General features: G+C 35.8%; 1 protein-coding gene across 2 annotated transcripts in view; it reads right to left on the bottom strand.

Moving 5' to 3' along the window:
• Positions 1-20,614, bottom strand: part of stk10 (serine/threonine kinase 10) — a 62,168-nt gene that overhangs the window by 34,828 nt on the left and 6,726 nt on the right. For both annotated transcript variants that reach the window (XM_077224787.1, XM_077224788.1), the window contains exon 2: positions 15,093-15,257. In XM_077224787.1, coding sequence (XP_077080902.1) covers positions 15,093-15,257 — 165 coding nt within the window. The remainder of the gene's footprint in view (positions 1-15,092; positions 15,258-20,614) is intronic.

The following is a 20,614-nucleotide window of genomic DNA, read 5'->3' as shown; positions in this document are numbered from 1 at the left end:
ATACCTATGTGGTTATTAAATGGTGTAGTTTACCACTGCCCGTCCTTTACCAGACGCAACACGACATAAAGCTATAAAAAGTATATTTTCCTTGTTAATCAGAGTTTTTGTCCAAACCAGCTGTGACGTCACGGGTAGAACAAAAACATACAAAATATAGCAATGATATTCTCAGGTACTGATTATATGCTTAATTTAATTGTTAAAGTGCCCCTATTATGATTTGTTTTAAATTACATTTCATGCAGTGATGTGCAATGTTTATTATGAGAAAATCAAACATTTTTTTTACTTTGATGCATGTAAACCTGTTGTAGTTCCTACAAAACAAAATTAGGACACTTTAAAATAATTTAACGTGAGTTCGAATATAACTTTGCGTGACCTTTATAGCCATACTGAAAGCAACAATGGATAATTCACCTGAGATGAAAGAAACAAGAACTTTCAAACTGTGAACAAACGTGTTCTATGGCAAAGATTGTTTGAGTCACTCCGTTTTCATAGTTGTATTTGTGTCTGACGTGGACATGATTGGCCTGTCGCTGGAATCTAATAGTTTTAAAAATTGTTCTAAATATAAAACAATAGCAGAATTCACATCACAACTATAATGATAACATTGTGCTAAATATCACCGTATTATTATCTGTCTTATGTAACAAATTGCCTTAAGTGTGCATTAACTGGAACATTGAGTGATAATATTTCAAAGTGATGTCCTTAATTTTTACAGATTTACCTGCTTCAGAAAGATTCCAGTAAACACTGCTAATAGGGCTTAGAAGTGAATGGGTCCTACATTTGATCTAAGGCCCTGTTCACAGCTGCTATTAAGATGTGTTTTGGTGGATCGGATCACAAGTGGACGGCTCTAAACACAGGTGTAAACGGGTCTAAAACGTTTTGAGCTTGTCCACTTTCCACCACTTCCAGAGAGAGTTGAAAACACATTTGACCGGATTGCTTTCGTAGTGTAAACTCTCATGTGATCGAATGTGTTCAAACAGCCACTAAAAGACCGTCTTCTCTCCGTCTACTGACCTGATGAGTGAACATTATGAGAAGAGACCTAGTCAGACAGGGTTTACACTAGTGGTCGACCGATATATCACCACGGCCAATATATCGGCCGATATTTGGCTTTTTTTAAATATCGGCATCGGCCGATCAGTTTCTCTGATTGGCCGATGTGTTGACTTTTATTTTAACGGCGCTGCAGACTTTTATTTTGACGGGCGGCGCTGAGAACACCAGCACCTGAGAAGAGAACGGCAGTGCCTGAATCTGATCACACAGCGCTCCCTCACATTCTCCGTCTCTCTGTCAGTCATATCTAATACTTTGTTAGACAGAACCGGTGGCTACAGAACTGGTATTCAAAGAAAGTAAATGGTATGCGAAAAAGTAATGCGTTTGCTTTTATATTATTTGTAACCAAAAACAATCAGGCTAAAATACTTTCTCATTTACCGTCAACATTTAGCAAATGTGCATTTACATCATTTAAACAAATATATCGAATTAACCAATTAACATTTAATTTCACAAAACTTGCAGATTTAATCGAATCCAGCTGTGATATCTGGTGAAGTGTGCATTTGTAGCCTGCATAAACGTGTTCCTGCGAGTGACGGTGCGTGCGAAGTGATTGAATGCGAACAGAAGATCAGCTTCACAGGAGACGCGATCGAAAAACTTTAAATCCTTCATTTTAAAATATGCTGTGCTATATCCAGTGGCCCACTGTGTCATATTCATGTCGTTTTCACTGTGTGCTTTATATATAATTAGCGTTACCTTGTCAAAAGTTAAAGTAAAAAAAAATAATTATCAGTGCGCATGAAATTACCAGATTACTGAGTGCCCTGTTACAGTGTTTACTTCCTTTTTATTCACATATTCATATATTTTATAAACAATTACTTTATTTGTGAAAAATACTGTAATAGGATTTCAGATTCAAGAAGTTACCATCTAAAGTATAGGGGCTAAGCATGTTTATTTTAAATATTTTTAAATATTTATTAACTTTATCTAATTTATTAAATATTGATTTATATAAATATAAAGTTTGTGTGTATGTATGCATGTATGCATGTATGTGTGTGTGTGTGTGTGTGTGTGCATGTGTGCGTGTGTGCAGGCTATATATGTTAGATATATAAATATAAATATCGGCTTTATATCGGCCATCAGCCACCCTGCTCTCTAAGATATCGAAATCGGCATCGTCATCAAAAAACCCATATCGGTCGACCACTAGTTTAAACTTTACCGGCTGAAGACACAAGTTTGGTTTGAAGAGAAAACGTACCAAGCACAATGTTCTCTCATCATTCCTGATTTCTAACACACACTCACAGCGTTCGGCTGGTCTTGAAGCTTCAGAGCAGAAATTAAAGCTGATGTGTTTTCCTGTTTTCTCCAGTTGTGTTCATATGTACAGTGCCTAGCATAAGTGAACACACCCATGCTAAAGTTAACTAAAAGAGGAATAAAAAAAATCTTTTGGAAATTGATCTTAATGCCTTAATTTAAAAAATGCGGAAAAAATCCAACCTTTAAAGACACCAAATTTCTTTGTAAATGAATAATGTATCGTAAATAAATAAATGTTCTTCCTTAAAATACAGGTAGCGTAAGTCAGGATACCCCTATGTTAAATTCCCAAGGAGGCAGTCAGATTTTTATTTTTGAAGGCCAGTTGTTTCATGGATCCAGGATTCTATGCATCCTGATAAGGTTCCCTTATTTAAGGATTTTTCCTCATTTTTTAAATTAAGGTATTAAGATCAATTTCCAAAAGATGATTTTTTATTCCTCTTTTAAGTCAACTTTAGCATGGGTGTGTTCACTTATGCCATCCACTGTATTTTGCGTGAGGTTATTTCGTCCATTAGATCGAAAGATCTGAAAAATCACACACACATTTACCCCCCCATAGACCCTCCCCTTGAAGAAATCAGGACAGAAGTGGTTGAAAGTGGACAAAAGAGACGATTAAAACACCAGGTGTAAACGGGAATGTGTCTCCCTCGTCTACTTGTAATCCGATCAACCAAAACGCATCTTAAAACCAGCTGGTCTCTGATCATTTCTGAAATGTGTGTTCACCTCTGTTCCAGAGGTGATTTCTATAAATTGCTAATGATCTTGTAATTGTGCGTAGCTGAATGTTTTCAGATCTCTGCCTTGTAAACGGCCCCTTATTAATGTCACAAACATATAACAGCACTTGTCAACGTCCAAATCCTTTACTTGAAAAAGGTGGGCGGCAAGAAATGCTTACAATTCTAAATCATGATTCATCAATAGTTTTCATACAAAAAAAATTGCAACCACTGAAATCACATGCACACACAAACTTCATACTCTGGGTGGCCTTAAAAACCTGTTAAGATTCAAATTTAAATATTTTATCATTATATATAGTAGTGCTTGCCTTAGAGACATGAATCTATGCCTGCCAAAAACAACAGCAGATTATGAGGCTGATGTCACTCGCCTGTCACATGATCCAGCTATTATGTAATTGTTTTATGCCAACAATAAACCGGCTATCCCTACATATGGCCCGATATTGGCCTAGGCTCTACCATTCCCATGACCCTGCATTGGACAAGCAGTTTGGATAATGGATGGATGGATAAATGTTGAATCACAGAACACAGTAGAAACATTTACTGTTGCCATAAAAAAGAAAGACTCACTTTCAACATATTCATTACTGAACACATGCAATGACAACACTATCCAATGAGTCACTGTCCCGACGGATAATCCAGGCGTTTCTAAACAATAGACCCATGACTGTGTGTTTACAGAGGGAATGTACAGGAACTGCAAATCCAACAATACAGCTATTAATACAAGCTCTTGAAAATATAGTCAATAGGTATCATAGAAGCAATGGTAATACTTAAGATTTGTGGATCAATAACAAATAAGCATAAGACGAAAAAAAATTGTGTATTCATGTTGGTTTTGAGGGGAAACCTTGAATACATACAATGTTGATATGTAAATTTGATCTAAAATACATTTATGTAGATATATTTTTTTATTTATGTCTTTATAGCAATGTCTTTTTTTGAATAACATTTTTGGATTTAAATAAAATAACTGAAAATATCTATATTTTCTGCCACATGTTGTATCTTTAATTTATGAATAATATTTTTTAACAAAGTGTTCATGAGGTTAATCAATTTGAAATGTGAAATAACATTTCCATATCACTGAAAAAGTCAAATTATTTAGGCTTAATTATTTTTCTGACCTCGGCGTACAGTCATATCACATGGTCTGTGATATAATTTCCTGTTTTTTTTTAGTTTCTTCTTTTTTTTGACACATGACAACAAAATGGCTTCCTGCATTGCAATTGCTTTGAAGGGTTTTGAAATATGAAAAAAATATTCTAAAAACACAATCTTAATCTTATTTACACCACCTCCATATTTTTTCTCACAAAACAAAATCAATATTAATCCAGAAATTGGAATCAATAAAAGATGTGTATTAAAGTCATTGCCTGTATGAAACCCATAAAATCCAAAAACCTTTTTGAATAAATTATCGGATTTACAGAACAAAAAAAACTGTTATATAGTTACATTATATATATATTTTTTCAGGTAAACACCTGTCAATGTTATAAAAACCGGAGAAACCAGTCATCGTGAGTTTAGCGTCTCCATCCACACGTTACTGTCATACTGACATTTCGGAGATATTCTAGATGACATACGCCGATGCCTGCAGGTACAGGAAGGCAGAGCAACCAGTCAGACCACAAGAACAAAGTCAGATTGTGATCGTCCGAGCAAACACAGATTCCTCGAGCGCCTACACACATATCTCAGGCAAACGCAACAAGAGGTTAAACAAACAGAAACGATTGAGGCTTTACTGAGACAAATCCACAACACTGTTAACAGGAGTCAATAAAGACTGCATTACTCGACTGATTCTGGACACATGCCCTGAACACTATTCAACCTGATAAATAATTCATCACGATGATTATCATTTTCACCTCACTGACACAGAGCTCCACACATTTATACTTGAGAGATGAGCAACAGATGGCTAAAACGGCTTCATTCAAGGTCCCGGTAGAGAGGTGAATCCCATCTTTTTCCATGACGCTTTAAAATAAAAGATTTTGATGTAACATGCTGACATAGGAATGCCAACTTTACAGCCACCTGCCAATCATGTTCAATAATAAGTGAAAAACATGAAATATACAACAAAACAATGTGTTAGACAGTTGATTGAATGGACATTTTGTTAATTTTATCCTTCTACTCATTTTGCCTTCTCATATCGTTTACTCATGGGGCTTTTAAAAGACAACTAACGTTCAAAAATATTATCAATTTGACACTATCGGATGAGACTGAGTTGAATAATGACATATATTGTCTTCTGTAGAAAATAAGTAGAAACTGCATGTTATATAATTGATTAACTTTGCAACATTGACAGTTATTGAACTAAATTGTGTTATTTAACCGAATTATTCAACCAAATAATGACAATTGTCTTCAATAGAATTTAGAGCTGGGCGATTTTTTTTTTAAAAACTTGATTTACGATTCGATTTGATTATATATATATATATATTATATGAAAATATGAACCGATTTGACCTACCAACTCGATTTTTAAATCAAATCGATTTTTTTCCCAGCCCTAATAGAATTGCTTAACAGCTGAAATTAATTTCAGAATTAATGATTTTGCAACACTTCTATTTGTCCTGTTTCTTTATTTGAAGCTACTTTAAAACAATCTGTAATGTATAAAGCTCTATTTAAATAAATGTGACTTTACTGAGTAGCGAGTACTCAACAGATAAATCATGAAGTGAAGATTATTGCCCATTTAATTCTTCATAGTAAATAGCGTCTTCAAATAATGCTTGTCAGTAAAAACAATCCTATATTGTTGACCTTCGCTGAGATGTTGCAGACATAACATGAGTTGATCCGATTGTTGAGGCACATGTACTGAAGCTGAGAAGAATAAACGAGGATACGAGGAGATTATGTCTCGCACAGACGGAGGAGAACAGTCTTGAGTCGACATGCTTTATCCGGCCACTTAATTGGATCTTAGATACGACAGTTCACAAGAGTTTAGAAAACGCACAGTCACACACACACACACACACGAGTCCAGGCACGTTTGACCCCTGACGGATGAGGGCAGAAATCTTCACACACACCTGTTACATGTTTACACGGCCGCTGACTGACACACACTTGAACAACAAATCAGCAGATCAATGATAGGTGGTAGGTGATGCATGATGCATGTGTTTTTTAATGTAAAATACTTCTCCAATTTCACTTTAATATGTAGAGACAGCTTGTTCCATATAGCCATTGTTTTTGCGATTCTGTTTGATGACACTTGTGGTGCTAAAATCCCACACTTGAGATTAAGAAGAGGCACTACAAGTATAAATGAGATCATGATTTTTCATGGCCGATTCTAATTGGCGATTTTTTTACAAGCAAATAGGCTGATACCGGTAGCCAATATTATTTTATCTGTTTAGCACATTTATTTGTTGTTAATTTTCCCCTATTACAGACCAAACTGGGGTTAAACAACAACAATGACAACAAATGTACATTTGAAATTAGAGACAACCAGTGCATTTTAACAAAGACTTTAGATAGGCGGTGGTTGAGGAAATATAAGTAAAGCGCTTTGAGTACCCAGATTAGCGCTATATAGGGCTGCAACTAACGATTATTTTGATAATCGATTAATCGGACGATTATTTTTTCGATTAATCGGATAGAAATTAAATTAGATTTTTTTTTTATTATAACTAAATAAAACCGTAAATCAGGGTATTTATGTGTAAAAGTGTACTTTAAAAAGTGCAAAAGCCACACATTGAGTTTTACTAATATCAATATTTGCATTGTTTTTAATGATAATTGCCAATGGCAAGTTGACAAACATGATTATTGTTAAAAAAATGATATCCAACATATTATGTTTTAACACAATTTTTGTTAAAACAAATTTACACAGACATGTTGTTCAGATGTGAATATCTGAACTAAAAACAAACTAAAAACATCTAAAATATATAATTCATTTAATTTTTATTTAAAATTAATTATATATAAGGAATATAAGGATAAAGAATATAATATATATTATATATATAATATATAAAAGAATATAATATAAGGATAAATAGATTAAATAAATATAGAAAGACTGAAAACAATTGTGTGAACGTAGAGCCGCAGTAGATCGCGTTTGAAAAACAATTAAAACTTAGTAGACAAATGCTATAAAAAGAGAACGGAATGGAGGTAACGTTACCCAGCAAGCTAACAGGCTTGAGTAAAGGACAGGAGAAATTATGCATTAGTGCACAAGCATTCGCTGAAAACCACTGAGTACAGTGACTAAAAAACAATATTTTACTGCTGCTGTTATTAACTGCCTTTGTATTTAATGCTTCACTTTGTAAACACCGTTTTAATTGAACCTATTTCTGCGGTAGCGCTATTTTAATCCATCACTTACGTTGCGAGCGAACTGATTGCACAACCTGATGCTCGAGACAAAATACAGACATCCCGGAAGTCCCGGGAGTCTCCCGCATATTGATTGCGGCTCCCTGATGCCCGCGAATTAGTTCAAACTCCCGAAATCTAGAGCGCGCAAGAGCGCGCATGCGAGACAGAAGAGACTGCTCCAAACCGTGTAGCGCGCGCGCTCGGCAGAGCGCCTGAGGGAGAGAGACCTTGCGTGTGTGTGCGTACCAGTAAACGCTCCCCGTGACGTAAGCAGACCAACTAATCGATAATGACATTCGTTGACAACGATTTTCATAATCGATTATAATCGATTTTATTTAACAATCGATTAGTTGTTGCAGCCCTAGCGCTATATAAATGTAACAAATTATTAATATTATTATTATTTATTTAGGATATATATTTTTCGGTTTTAATTTTTTTATTTGTATTGCATAATTTCTAGATTTAGGCTAAAGCAAAAATGGTCAGACTAGCTTTGTGAAATGATGCTACATAAAACACCCGTAGACGGGCTCTGGCGCTTGTCATATATCACAACTATTCAGTGTTTTTAACCACATAATGTTTATTTTAGGTTTCACACCTTTAAATACATATATAATTTATAGCAAAAAACATTTATAGTTTGTAAAATACATAATGGTGTCTATGGAAGCAGCAATAACAATCCATTCAAATATATTTGCCGCAGTGTTTTATTCATATCGATACACAGAGTAAATAACTATATAGTTTACTCTATTCTTCTCCCAGTTCACCGGCCACTTACTTTCATATATTTCGGGAGAAACTGATTAATTCATGTGCTGTAATAAATCCAACAGATAGGAATCTCTGAACTGCGGCCCAAACAAACATGGCGGCGCCCATCTCACGTTACTGATCAAGATCATTTATAAAGGTTTTTAAACGACAAAACAAACTCACTTACATGTATTTGAGAAGCGGAATAGAAGATAATTGATGGCATGGTAAGCAAGTTTGTTAATATTTAGAAATAAAAGCGCTACATCTGTCATACAGCGCTATTTTGGCTGTGGTGAATCACGTGCCAAGCTTGACGTGTCAACATGGAAACATGGGGGGGGGGGGTCGCGATCCCGGCTCAACATCGTGAAGTCTGTCAGCCATCGCGACGGACGATGGCATCGTGTATCGGCCGAACCCTATTGAGCAGTTTCCATTCCTTGTCAACATGCCAAACATCTAAATCTTTCATTGAAAAGCATCAAGGAAAATCCAAATCATGGCTCATTGGGTAAAGTCTTTTTAACCATCTGTATCGCATTGCTTACATCCAAACATAGACAAACAAATGGCCTGAATGCTTGAGGTCTGCGGACAGTCCGGGGCTTTCAGTTCAGCATCTGTATCACCAGATTCAGTGGAGACAACTTGACACACTCAAGTCGAAAAGAACAAGTGCTTGTTATGTTTGACAACAAGTGTGCAGCTATTTCCCTTCACAAAACCCCACACACATTCCCATCCGAATGTTTCCATCGAGAGCCTCGTCCACACCCACACATGCTCATCTATGACACAGCGTAGCATTGCCCAGACAGCTGTGCCATACCTCTTTCTTTAGAATGAGCAAACTTAACATATGCAAACGCTAATAAAAACTTTCCTATTACATATCTCAGGGGTGTAACGATACACAAAACTGACGGTTCGGTTCTTCCCGCGGTTTTGACGTCTCGGTTCGGTGGGGTGGGGTTTAGAAAGCTAAAATTGCTTTTTTTTGTTTATTTTTAAACAGTGGTTTAATGAAAAAAATGTGTATTTGTCTTTAAAATATTTCAATTACAATTAAACGTTTTGCAAGGATATTAAAAAAATGCTGTAAACTACTGCTAATGCTGTAAACCATATAGGGAGCTCGCACATTACTACAACATTAAAGGTTAACAACAGAGCCAAGACTTTAAGCCTAAATTCAGATGCTATTTATTTTTTAGATATAATAATCAACACCCAACACATTGTATGAAGACATGTAAACTAAACATAAGGCAGTTTTTGCTTTAAAGGAGTAGTTCACCTCAAAATGAAAATTTCCTAATAATTAACTCACCCCAATGCCATCCAAGATTATCCATGTCTTTCTTTCCTCAGTGGAAGAGAAATACATTTTTTAATCCTAATTTTTCTTCGAATAATGGACTTCAATGACAACCAACGTTTTGAAGTCCAAATCAATGCAGTTTCAAAGGTTTTGAAGTGCTTCAGCGGACTGTGCACGATCGCAGCTGAGGAGGAGGGTCTTTTCTAGCGAAGCGATAGGTCAATTTAAAAAAAAAAAATTATATATATATATATATATATATATTACTCATAGTTTATAGTTTACTCGCGCTCCGCGCTACCGCTTGAAATGAGGAGCCTAAAACAGTGATCTGTCACGCTTCATTAAAGAGCGCCAAAACAGCATTTATTGTTTGTATTTCGTTATCAAATTAACAGAATTTGAAAGATTACACCTTGCTTATTATCAAAAGTAACAAATCACGGAGCTTGTTATTATATGGTGTTAATGGTGGTTAGCCTACAAAACTGAATTTGTTGTGTACACATAACAGGGGTAACAGGGGTCTGGCGTTCGGTATGCCATGAGAGTATCGCGATACATATCGTGGGTTCTGTATCGCAGTTTTTCGGTTCGGTTTTTTTAATATTGTTACACCCCTAACATATCTATTACAAATCTATTATACATCAACAATCATAGTTGTAGAACATGGACTAAAATGTGACGATATCTTAAGCTTGTGTTAACCACAGACCTTATTTCAGGTATTTAAATGAAACCTCATTGACTTTTTTGGCCTACAAAAACATAATTCTTGCAGCACTCTATAGAAAAAGAAAAAAATAGATAGCCTAGCCTATCTATTCATGTCCATAGCCTAGTTGCACAGGCTACCAAAGTTTAGTATTTAGGGTTAGAGTAGTTTCCTTCAAAAGGAAGTCTTAATCAAACACTATGAGATCTGGAGACCCACATCTTCCAGACAAGCAAATTTACCGTCTCACTGAGGAATTCCAGCAATGCTTTAAATGACTCCTCATGAAAACGTGCTTTTACAGGCTGTTACCTTGACAGCATGTACAATCACCCACATTTACTTCACATCACCTTCTATTTAGTTTTTAGCTATACTTTTCCCACCCTGAAGAACAACAATGTGAACAGCAAATCTTTTAAATATAGACATCGTAGCAAACCGGGTCCGAAATTAACACCCGCCAAGCACCAAATGCGGGTAGATTTCATTAAATAATCAAATAATCAGTCTCCGATGGCACAGATGTCCCGGTAATACAGAGATAACGTCTCGCTACAGTGGCCAATTGCATATTGCATTGTACTTGCACTAGGCCTACTGCTTTATTTTAATACCGCGTACCTTATTTTGCAACTAACTTTGTCACCCTTTCTGTCCAAATGGTCCCACAAGTAGCTACTTCTTTTTGCTCTCTTCATTTTGCTTGCTCAGCGAAATGTCTTTGTGTGGTTGCGTGAGTCGACGCACCCCGTGAGTTAACAAATATAGGCTATATCGCCTACTGTTTTTTTAACCATGCAGCAAACAAACAAAAAAGCTATATATATATGTGTGTGGTTTTTTTGTTGTTGTTTTTTTTTACTTTTAAACCGTTTAACTGATAGTACTAATTGTTTTGGTTTTTTTTACTTTCGGTAAAGTATGTGATAGTCTAACAAAACCTTCAAATGTACTGTTTGATTTGTTGCTCTGGTTTGACTTCTATGTACTCCTATTCATCCGACATAATACCTTATCTCAATTAAATGTACTGAAATGAATGTATATGTGACACAAAAAGGCTGTGTATTATTTTGGCCGGTAAAAAATATGCTTGGCTGGTGAATTTTCCATCTACCAGTCCCCGTGGCAGGTGGCAAAAAGTTAATTTCGGACACTGGAGGCAAAAACAGTTGTTTAATTTATTACTCAGTAGCCACATTCACACAGCAGCAGAATACAGATGTCAGTCCTGATTTAGAGCGTTAAATATGGTTATGTTCATGCGCTGTTCAGTTAACGAGAGTGACAACAGTATTTTAGAACCCAATTGACATCCTTAATTTTTCAAAACTACATTTTTGGTAAATTAAGATTGGGGCTACGTTCACAGTAGCTACGTTTACATGGACACCTTTTGCTTCAATCGGAATGAAATAAATCCGATTGATGAATCCGATCACGGTGTTTACATGAACGATAAATAGAGTAAACGGGTTAATGTCAAATATACTGCTGCTGTTCGCGCATAACTATTCTCCTCTATTGGTTCTTTATTTGTTTTAAACAGCAGACTTAATATTTATGCGTCTCTGGTCATGATTTGGAGACAATGAGCATATGAACCGTATTGCCGCTGCTTATATTTATCACGCAGTAAAACCCCGCGCCCAAAACCAGTCGTGTGTGGATGAGAGTCTGAAACAAGGACTGGTGGGACGTTGTCCTGCTCCACTTCACAGACGCAGTGAAATGAATTTTAGGATAACGGGACACTCATTCAACAGGAAGAACACCTTGTTCCGTGCATCATATGTCATTACACCATTTCAACATCGTTGCACATGCGCAATCCTTTCAGTTTCGGTTTTCAATCCGATCAAGTGTTTACATGTTCTCTCGATCGGATTACAAAAGGAATAAACCAGCCCTTTCAATCGGATCGAAATTCCAATCGGATCGAGCTCAATCAGATCGATTAAGGTGTTTACATGAAGGTTTTTTAGTCCGATTGAGCAGTCAATCCGATTATAAGGGTCCATGTAAACGCAGCTACTGTCAATTTTTGGGATTAACGACGCATTTACTTACAGGTGTGAGTCACGAAAAGTCCCGTTCACACAGCAACTTACAGTAGCGTCTCTCTCGAATATTGTCTGTATGAGCGTGCAACAACAGTCAAGCCTGTATTCTTTAACACTAACCATAGTGACAGGGAACAAAGTAATATCAAAGATGGCGACGTCCATGAAACTGAAAAGTCTATTCACATTTGACCCGACATGAGTCCAACTGAGCCGCGAGTTCATCTGTCAGATCTTCATTAACCCACAGAAGGTTCAACGTAAACAAGCGCTAGCCGGACGCCTTTAACCATAACAGCCGTTTTTATATTTTTCCATGTTATAGCGCCACCAAGTGGCCAGTTGTGTGTGATTTTTCACGTGACCACAGAATGAGCTCTTACATACCATGTGCGCCAAGTTTGGTGAATATATCTCATTCCGTTCACATGTTATAGCCAATTTAGTAAAAGTGGCTCAACCCACATCGAACGTTTTGAACGAAATCTGCTCCAGTCATTGGAAACAGTCTGTAAGTGTGTTCAGTTCACTCTTAGATAGTTTCAGCGAGTCGTTAAGTGTGTCCCCAGCATTAGAGAGAGACCATAAATCTAAATTCTAACTTTTTTTGATAATTATTGACAATCAGACTCCAGAGAATTTTGCTGCACTGGTTTGGTTTCGATTGAGGCAAAAACCTAGGACTAGTTCACAAAAGTATGTTTTTCAAAAAATCCAAAATACCTGTAAATTTCGCTAGGCCTGCATTTTGTCTGTCTTGAGCCAAGGATTCCAACGATATAAGACACTTGAGCCTACGCCTGGCGGTTTATGAGTTATGAGCCATTTCATACATTTGACCGCAGTAGCGCCCCCGACAGGCCGATCGGGGCGAGCTTTGGTGACGTTGTAGACGGTGTGAGTACTACCAGCCCTCAAAGTTTCAAGTCTCTACGATTTACGGTTTGGTCTGCCCGATCACTTTCAGGGGAGAATGCTGATGCTTGGGAATTTTAACAATTACAATAGGGTTTCAGGGCTACACGCGTGAACCCCTAAAAAAAGAGATCATGCGAAGAGAAAAAAAGACTATGCATTGATGTATAACATGCATTGAGATGCAAACATGCAATTTTCATTTCATGCCGAATCAGAGAAAAGGTGACATAAAACAACATGAAAAATTGCATTATAAATGGACTTCAGTGAAACGATAAATGCTATAAATGCAGAATATGGTTAATTTAAATCTTAATATTTGATGTCAGGTATAAGTTTAGGTGTTCTCTAGGGCTGCAACTAACGATTATTTTGATAATCGATTAATCGGACAATTATTTTTTCGATTAATCGATTAATCGGATAGAAATTAAATTAGATTTTTTTTTATTATAACTAAATAAAACCGTAAATCAGGGTATTTATGTGTAAAAGTGTACTTTAAAAAGTGCAAAAGCCACACATTGATTTTACTAATATCAATATTTGCATTGTTTTTAATGATAATTGCTGATGGCAAGTTGACAAACATGATTATTGTTAAAAAAATTATATCCAACATATTATGTTTTAACACAATTTTTGTTAAAACAAATTTACACAGACATGTTGTTCAGATGTGAATATCTGAACTAAAAACAAACTAAAAACATCTAAAATATATAATTCATTTAATTTTTATTTAAAATTAATTATATATAAGGAATATAAGGATAAAGAATATAATATATATTATATATAATATATATAAAAGAATATAATATAAGGATAAATTGATTAAATAAATATAGAAAGACTGAAAACAATTGTGTGAATGTAGAGCCGCAGTAGATCGCGTTTGAAAAACAATTAAAACTTAGTAGACAAATGCTATAAAAAGAGAACGGAATGGAGGTAACGTTACCCAGCAAGCTAACAGGCTTGAGTAAAGGACAGGAGAAATTATGCATTAGTGCACAAGCATTCGCTGAAAACCACTGAGTACAGTGACTAAAAAACAATATTTTACTGCTGCTGTTATTTACTGCCTTTGTATTTAATGCTTCACTTTGTAAAGACCGTTTTAATTTAACCTATTTCTGCGGTAGCGCTATTTTAATCCATCACTTACGTTGCGAGCGAACTGATTGCACAACCTGATGCTAGAGACAAAATACAGACATCCCGGAAGTCCCGGGAGTCTCCCGCATATTGATTGCGGCTCCCTGATGCCCGCGAATTAGTTCAAACTCCCGAAATCTAGAGCGCGCAAGCAAGAGCGCGCATGCGAGACAGAAGAGACTGCTCCAAACCGTGTAGCGCGCGCGCTCGGCAGAGCGCCTGAGGGAGAGAGACCTTGCGTGTGTGTGCGTACCAGTAAACGCTCCCCGTGACGTAAGCAGACCAACTAATCGATAATGACATTCGTTGACAACGATTTTCATAATCGATTATAATCGATTTTATCGATTAGTTGTTGCAGCCCTAGTGTTCTCATTTGAAAAGGAAATATTAGCTATTACATATGCTATTTTTTTGTTATTGGGGAATCTGCATGGCGGCTCAGTTATTTAATAAGGGTGTCCCATTTGACGTCTCGAAAGATTATAAATGTAAACCCGCTGAGCAGTTCAGATGATATGCAAGACAACAGTAGTTTTTAAGAAAGGTCAGTTTGGTCAGTTTAACCAGCTTACCGACAGTTTGTTGTCATAGAAGTAGGCGTCCAGCAGTTTGACGATGTACTCATGGTTGCAAGATGCTAAGATGTCAATCTCCACCACATAGTCTTCCAGCTCCTCCTCACTCTTGGTTTCGATCACTTTAGCTGCCGCTAGCACACCGGTTTCTTTATTCCGAGCCTGAAAGACAAACCAGTTTCACATCAAAACACAACATAAGTGTGATCAACATTACAACATCCTGCTGATATTCCCGCTCCACGCTCGTCCCTTTGTTGCGGTTATTTCTCCAGGCCTCTGGGATTCATGTTTAGCTCACTATTATTAGAGCTGAAATAATGGGCATTACTGCTGTTTTATTGCAAACGCAAGAAGTCACTGAACTTGATGCTGTCATTGATAAAGGTTTGATTAGCCATAAGCCTAAAGTATACTTACGCATACAGCGTGCGTGAAGCAAATTTCGTGACCAGAATAGTACGCACAATGCCTGATTTTTGTAACCGTACTTTGGACGCGCAGGTCGCACATGCGCATTCAATTTGTTTTACACTAATCAGTTGTTCCACAAGTTGGAAACACTGACCCAGCCCATTGTTTCACAGTACAAAATTAAACTAAAGATACAGAACAACCCTTGTGTTATTTTATATATAATAAAAATGATTATATATATATATATATATATATATATATATATATATATAGTATACATGCAAATATTTCTTAAATATATACATGCATATGTGTGTATTTATATACAAAATAATTATACACAGTACACACACATATATACATGTAAACACAAACTTTTGGATGAGATTAATCGTTTCCCAGCCCTAATCAAAATAAATTTTTATCAATCATAACTTCTGGAGAAAAATAGCGCAGACACTGGACAAAGATTAAACTTCCTCAATAAATATGTCGAACATCAACTGTGCCGCGCAAGTCCTGTAAAGTTAAGTCAAAGCATTTTGATCAATCATTTTGGTTTCAGTTAGTTATTTGATGCTATAAAAGTGTGTAACATTTTGATTGATAGCCCTGCTTGCGAGTCTGCGGGAGTGTGGGATTGGCCTATACTTACGCATACACCAGCGTACACGTAAAAAAAACAAAGTATAGACTTTATGCGCCAGAGAAACGAGGGCGCGGCCATCTTTAGTATATTGTCTTTGAACTTCCATTTTTGCGGTCGCTCTGTATCTCTATGGCATTGCGGTCCTGGAGTAATTAGCTTTTGAAGTGGATTTACTTAATGTAAAGTTAACGAAAGTTATCATGAGGATTGTAATGTTTAAAGCAGATGTCTTAACAAATGTCAGTAGACAGGGAAGTTTTAAAACGAACCGTTCATTCATAAACACGCAAGATCGCTGTGAAAATACAGACCGGAAGACAGAAGATGAGCGCAGCGCTGAAAAGGGGCGGAGCTACATATATTATATGTAATATATACTCAGTACTAACATATATGTCTATACTCTGGGCTTTACTGGTATTTGAAGGGCAAGGATTGAAAAAATGTTATTTTATAATTTGATGAAAGATTTTTTTTTCTTTGAAATATCGTGCATAAATAAATCGCTGAGAATTTAAGATATGTAAACATAAGAATGTCCATGATAAAATCAAAAGAAAAACATCTACAATGTGTCAAGTTTTTAAAAAATCTATTTTTCTAAGGTTTCAAGTTGTATTTTTCTACTTTATCTTGGTTTCGAAAAACTTTTATACCAAATATTTAAAACAATTCAATGAATTTTAATAAAAAGTTATGTAACCATCAAGTAAAATGTAATAACAAATTTTCTTTTACACCTTGAATAAATGTGCGAGCACACATCTTAACCATAATTTTAATGATTGTCAAAAAAAGGGTTTTAACAAATATCATGAATGTTAATTCATAAATACATTTCTGAAGAGTCAAACCACAGCATTTTGAAATGTGAACTAGCCTCGCCTTGTCATAAAGATTAAATGATCGTACATTTTAAGACTTCCTGACCTTGAGGGTCATGAGGTTTTGCAGGTGCTCTTTATAGGATATCATTTTCTTGGTTTATGTTTTTTCTGCATTCACCATATGACTTTTTGATTTAGTTTTTCAAAACCAATGAGCAGTGAATGTTTTTCAGTGAATATCTCTCCAGATATTAGGGCAGTTTTATCACCTAGCATGTGATATCTGTGAATGCAGTGGGAACGTGTAGTGTCAGTACGCAGCGCTGGTTGAGATGAAGTCACGTATTGTGGTTAGCTGGCATGTTTTTAGAGGAAACACTGTTGCCAAACCACTCAAAAGCAAGACTTCCGCTTATTTGTCAAGCAGCTCAACTAAAATATGATTTGGCACAACTAACAAAAAGCAAGGCTTGTTTAAGTTGGACTGCGATTGTAATAAACAATAAGAATGTAATACAGGAGAGAATGAAAGTAGTTGATTAACCTGGTTTTATTTTTTTACATTTTATTAAAACAAACAAAGCTAGGGTACTGTTTTAGTTGCTTTGGTGTTTTGGGTGGTTGCTAGGGCATTACTGTGCAGTTGCTAGGGTCATGCAGAAAAGTCACACTGTGGTTTAGATGAGTCACACCCTGTTGTGACGCTTGACCACGTAAACACACATCGAATATCTGTCTTATCCTCCGCTCAATTAAATAATAGGAAAAGAAACTGCACAATCTGAATATTAAAGGCCCACTGAAGAGGCTTAAAGATAACACATTTATAATTTCCACTGAAACAGGAAGACGGCCGGGACATATTAATCAGCCCCTCCCCTTTTTAAATAGCCAATAGCGTTTAGTTTATATCACAGATATAAGGCCAGAGCAGTTTAGTTTAGTAAAGCTCCTAATCTCTAACAGTTTGTCATCCTAATCTCCTCCATATCGCTTTAAAATACAATATTCTGTGCAGAATTCAAATGGGAACACGATACGTTTTCTGGTCTGCGTGACTCGCGATATGATCTGCTCTGTGCTTTCGTGTGGCGGTTCGCGTGACACTAACGTGAAACCAGACTTCATTCGCTCCAATGGAAAGCATATTTACATTCCCTATCCCCCATATAGTGCACTATGTGCCATTCACCATGTAGAAAATAGTAAATGTGTGTGAACAAGTGACCGATTTCAGCCGCAGCTTCAGCGTCTATTTATAATGTAGGGGGCGGAGCTTCAGATTCTAGAGAGCATCTGATTGGACAGAATCTGATGAGAAGCTGAAGTGCAGAGTGATGTCATCCAAACCATTGATTTATATTAATGGGAATGAGTGACTAAGTTTTAACTGCTCATATCTTCTAAATATGAATTCTGTCATTGTTTTAGAGCACACTAGCTTATAGATTAACAGTAAGGCGAACATATTTATACTAAAAGCCAAAAAACTTTTAGAACCATATTAGAAAGACTTTGCACAGATGCATGGAATATGGAATATATGGAGATACATAATGGTGTCTGAATTCTCAAAAATGAGATACAAAAAGAACGTCAGTAAAGGATGGGTGAAAAAAAAAATATTTTGTGAGAATAATTTTCATCTGTTAACATTAGTTAACCACATTAGCTAACATGAACTTACAATGAAAAATACTTCTAAAGCGTTTATTTATCTTAGTTCATGTTTAATGTTAACATTAAACAAATATAATAAAAAAAATACTGCATTAAAATCAAAAATAGTATCTTATTTAATGGATCTGAGCTACCATGAACAGTTGTATTTTTATTAAGTAACGTTAACAGACATTTAAAAATACTCCGACAACTGTTTTGCTCATTGTTAAATTGTATCTAGCTGATCAGTTTCCTGAACATTGTTTCGCTCCTGCATTTCATTGGTTGGACAAACAGATGAGAGAGAGATTGGAGATGTGCACTAACAGTTCAAGGGCTCATCGCCTCAAAGGACCATAACCATACATAAAGCACCAAATCCACTTACATATCCATTGAGAGGATTATGGCACATGCTCAAGACAAAGCTAAATATCCTGGAGAAGGGCCATCAGAACAACACCCTGAGCAACAACAGCACAATAGTACACATTCAACCCCGTGTAATGGTCATTTCAACACCCATAAAAATAACAGATACACCCTGTTTACATCTGTTGACAGAGACACCACTGTTTTCTGCAGAGCTGCTTTACAGATGAAACTAATTTAATATTTGATGACTTTCTTTCACAATGACTTTCACAATGGAACTGAATCAACACTGAACTAGTTTCAGCTAAACAATGACACCATTTTCTTTTGGAGCTAAAATGAACTGAAATAATTTTCCCGTGTCACTGTAAAGCTGCTTTAAAACAATCTGCCTTTTATAAAGCGCTATAAACATAATGTTGACTTGACACTCAAGCTGTTCTACAGACTTGAAGATGGTTCATGTCAGAGAAATTTGACTTTTTTGTCGTTTTAATTTAATTATTTCAACCAATTTATTTAGCAGTTACTAGCTAAAAGAAACTAGTCATCGCTTTGTGTTAAAATTTCCATAATTAAGAAATGCTAGAGTTTCTACTCTAAGCCATTCTTAAAAATTAATCAATTTGGAAACGGTCATAACAATGGATCCATATTGTAGCTTTGTTGATGATGACAGCAAAACACGTCATTATCGCCACGCAACTAATCATAAAAGTCGTCTGAGAGCTTTTATAAAAGTTTTCTACTTGTCATTACAACAACAACAAAAAAAAAATAAACAGATTTGTGGATGAATAACTTTCATTAAATAATGTTTCCTATTTGTAATTATGATAAAAATTCGAAAAAGGAAAAAACTATTTTTACTACAATAAGATTTTGTATGAAACTCTTGGTAATTCCCACACAACATAAAAGCATCCAGATTAAGTCATGTGATCTACTGAACTAGTTGCCAAACGCCAAAAGAATCAAATCTATGTAGAACTAATCGAGAAATAGACTCTTTGGTGATCATTAAGGATGGGAGATAATAGAGGATTTTGATCTCAATAAAAGTATTAAATAAAAGCACCAGATTTTCAATTAATATAGGCTATAACATAAAAATTCAATCATACATTTGAAGCAATTAGTCTAATATTTTTGTAACAAAAAACTGATTGGTTTGTGTTTGTGTTTTTTTTATTAAGTGTTTAAGTATACTGTAAGTGTTTTGTCTAATTATGTGCATGCACTACTAGTTGTTATTAAAGGAGACGTTCACTTTAAAACGAAAATTATCCCATAATTTACTACATTACATTACATTTCTAGGTGTCTATGAATTTCTTCTTTCAGACGAATACAATCGGAGTTATAAACACCCTGACGCTTCCGAGCTTTATAATGGCAGTGAATTGCAACCATAAATTTGAAGCTCAAAAACTGCATCTATCCATCCATCATAAACGAACTCCACACTGCTCCGGGGGGTTAACAAAGGTTTTCTGAAGCAAAGCGATGAGTTTGTGTAAAAAAAAAACCTCATATTTAACACACTACCAAGTAAAATTCGAGCTTTCGGCCAAACGGCCATACGCAGT

This window comes from Siphateles boraxobius, unplaced genomic scaffold (assembly GCF_051911475.1).
Source record: "Siphateles boraxobius isolate OS27281-9 unplaced genomic scaffold, OSU_SipBor_1 92, whole genome shotgun sequence".
In the NCBI taxonomy this organism is placed as follows: Eukaryota; Metazoa; Chordata; class Actinopteri; order Cypriniformes; family Leuciscidae; genus Siphateles; species Siphateles boraxobius.
The sequence above is the reverse complement of the archived record's forward strand: the minus strand, read 5'-3'. Positions and strand labels throughout refer to the sequence as shown.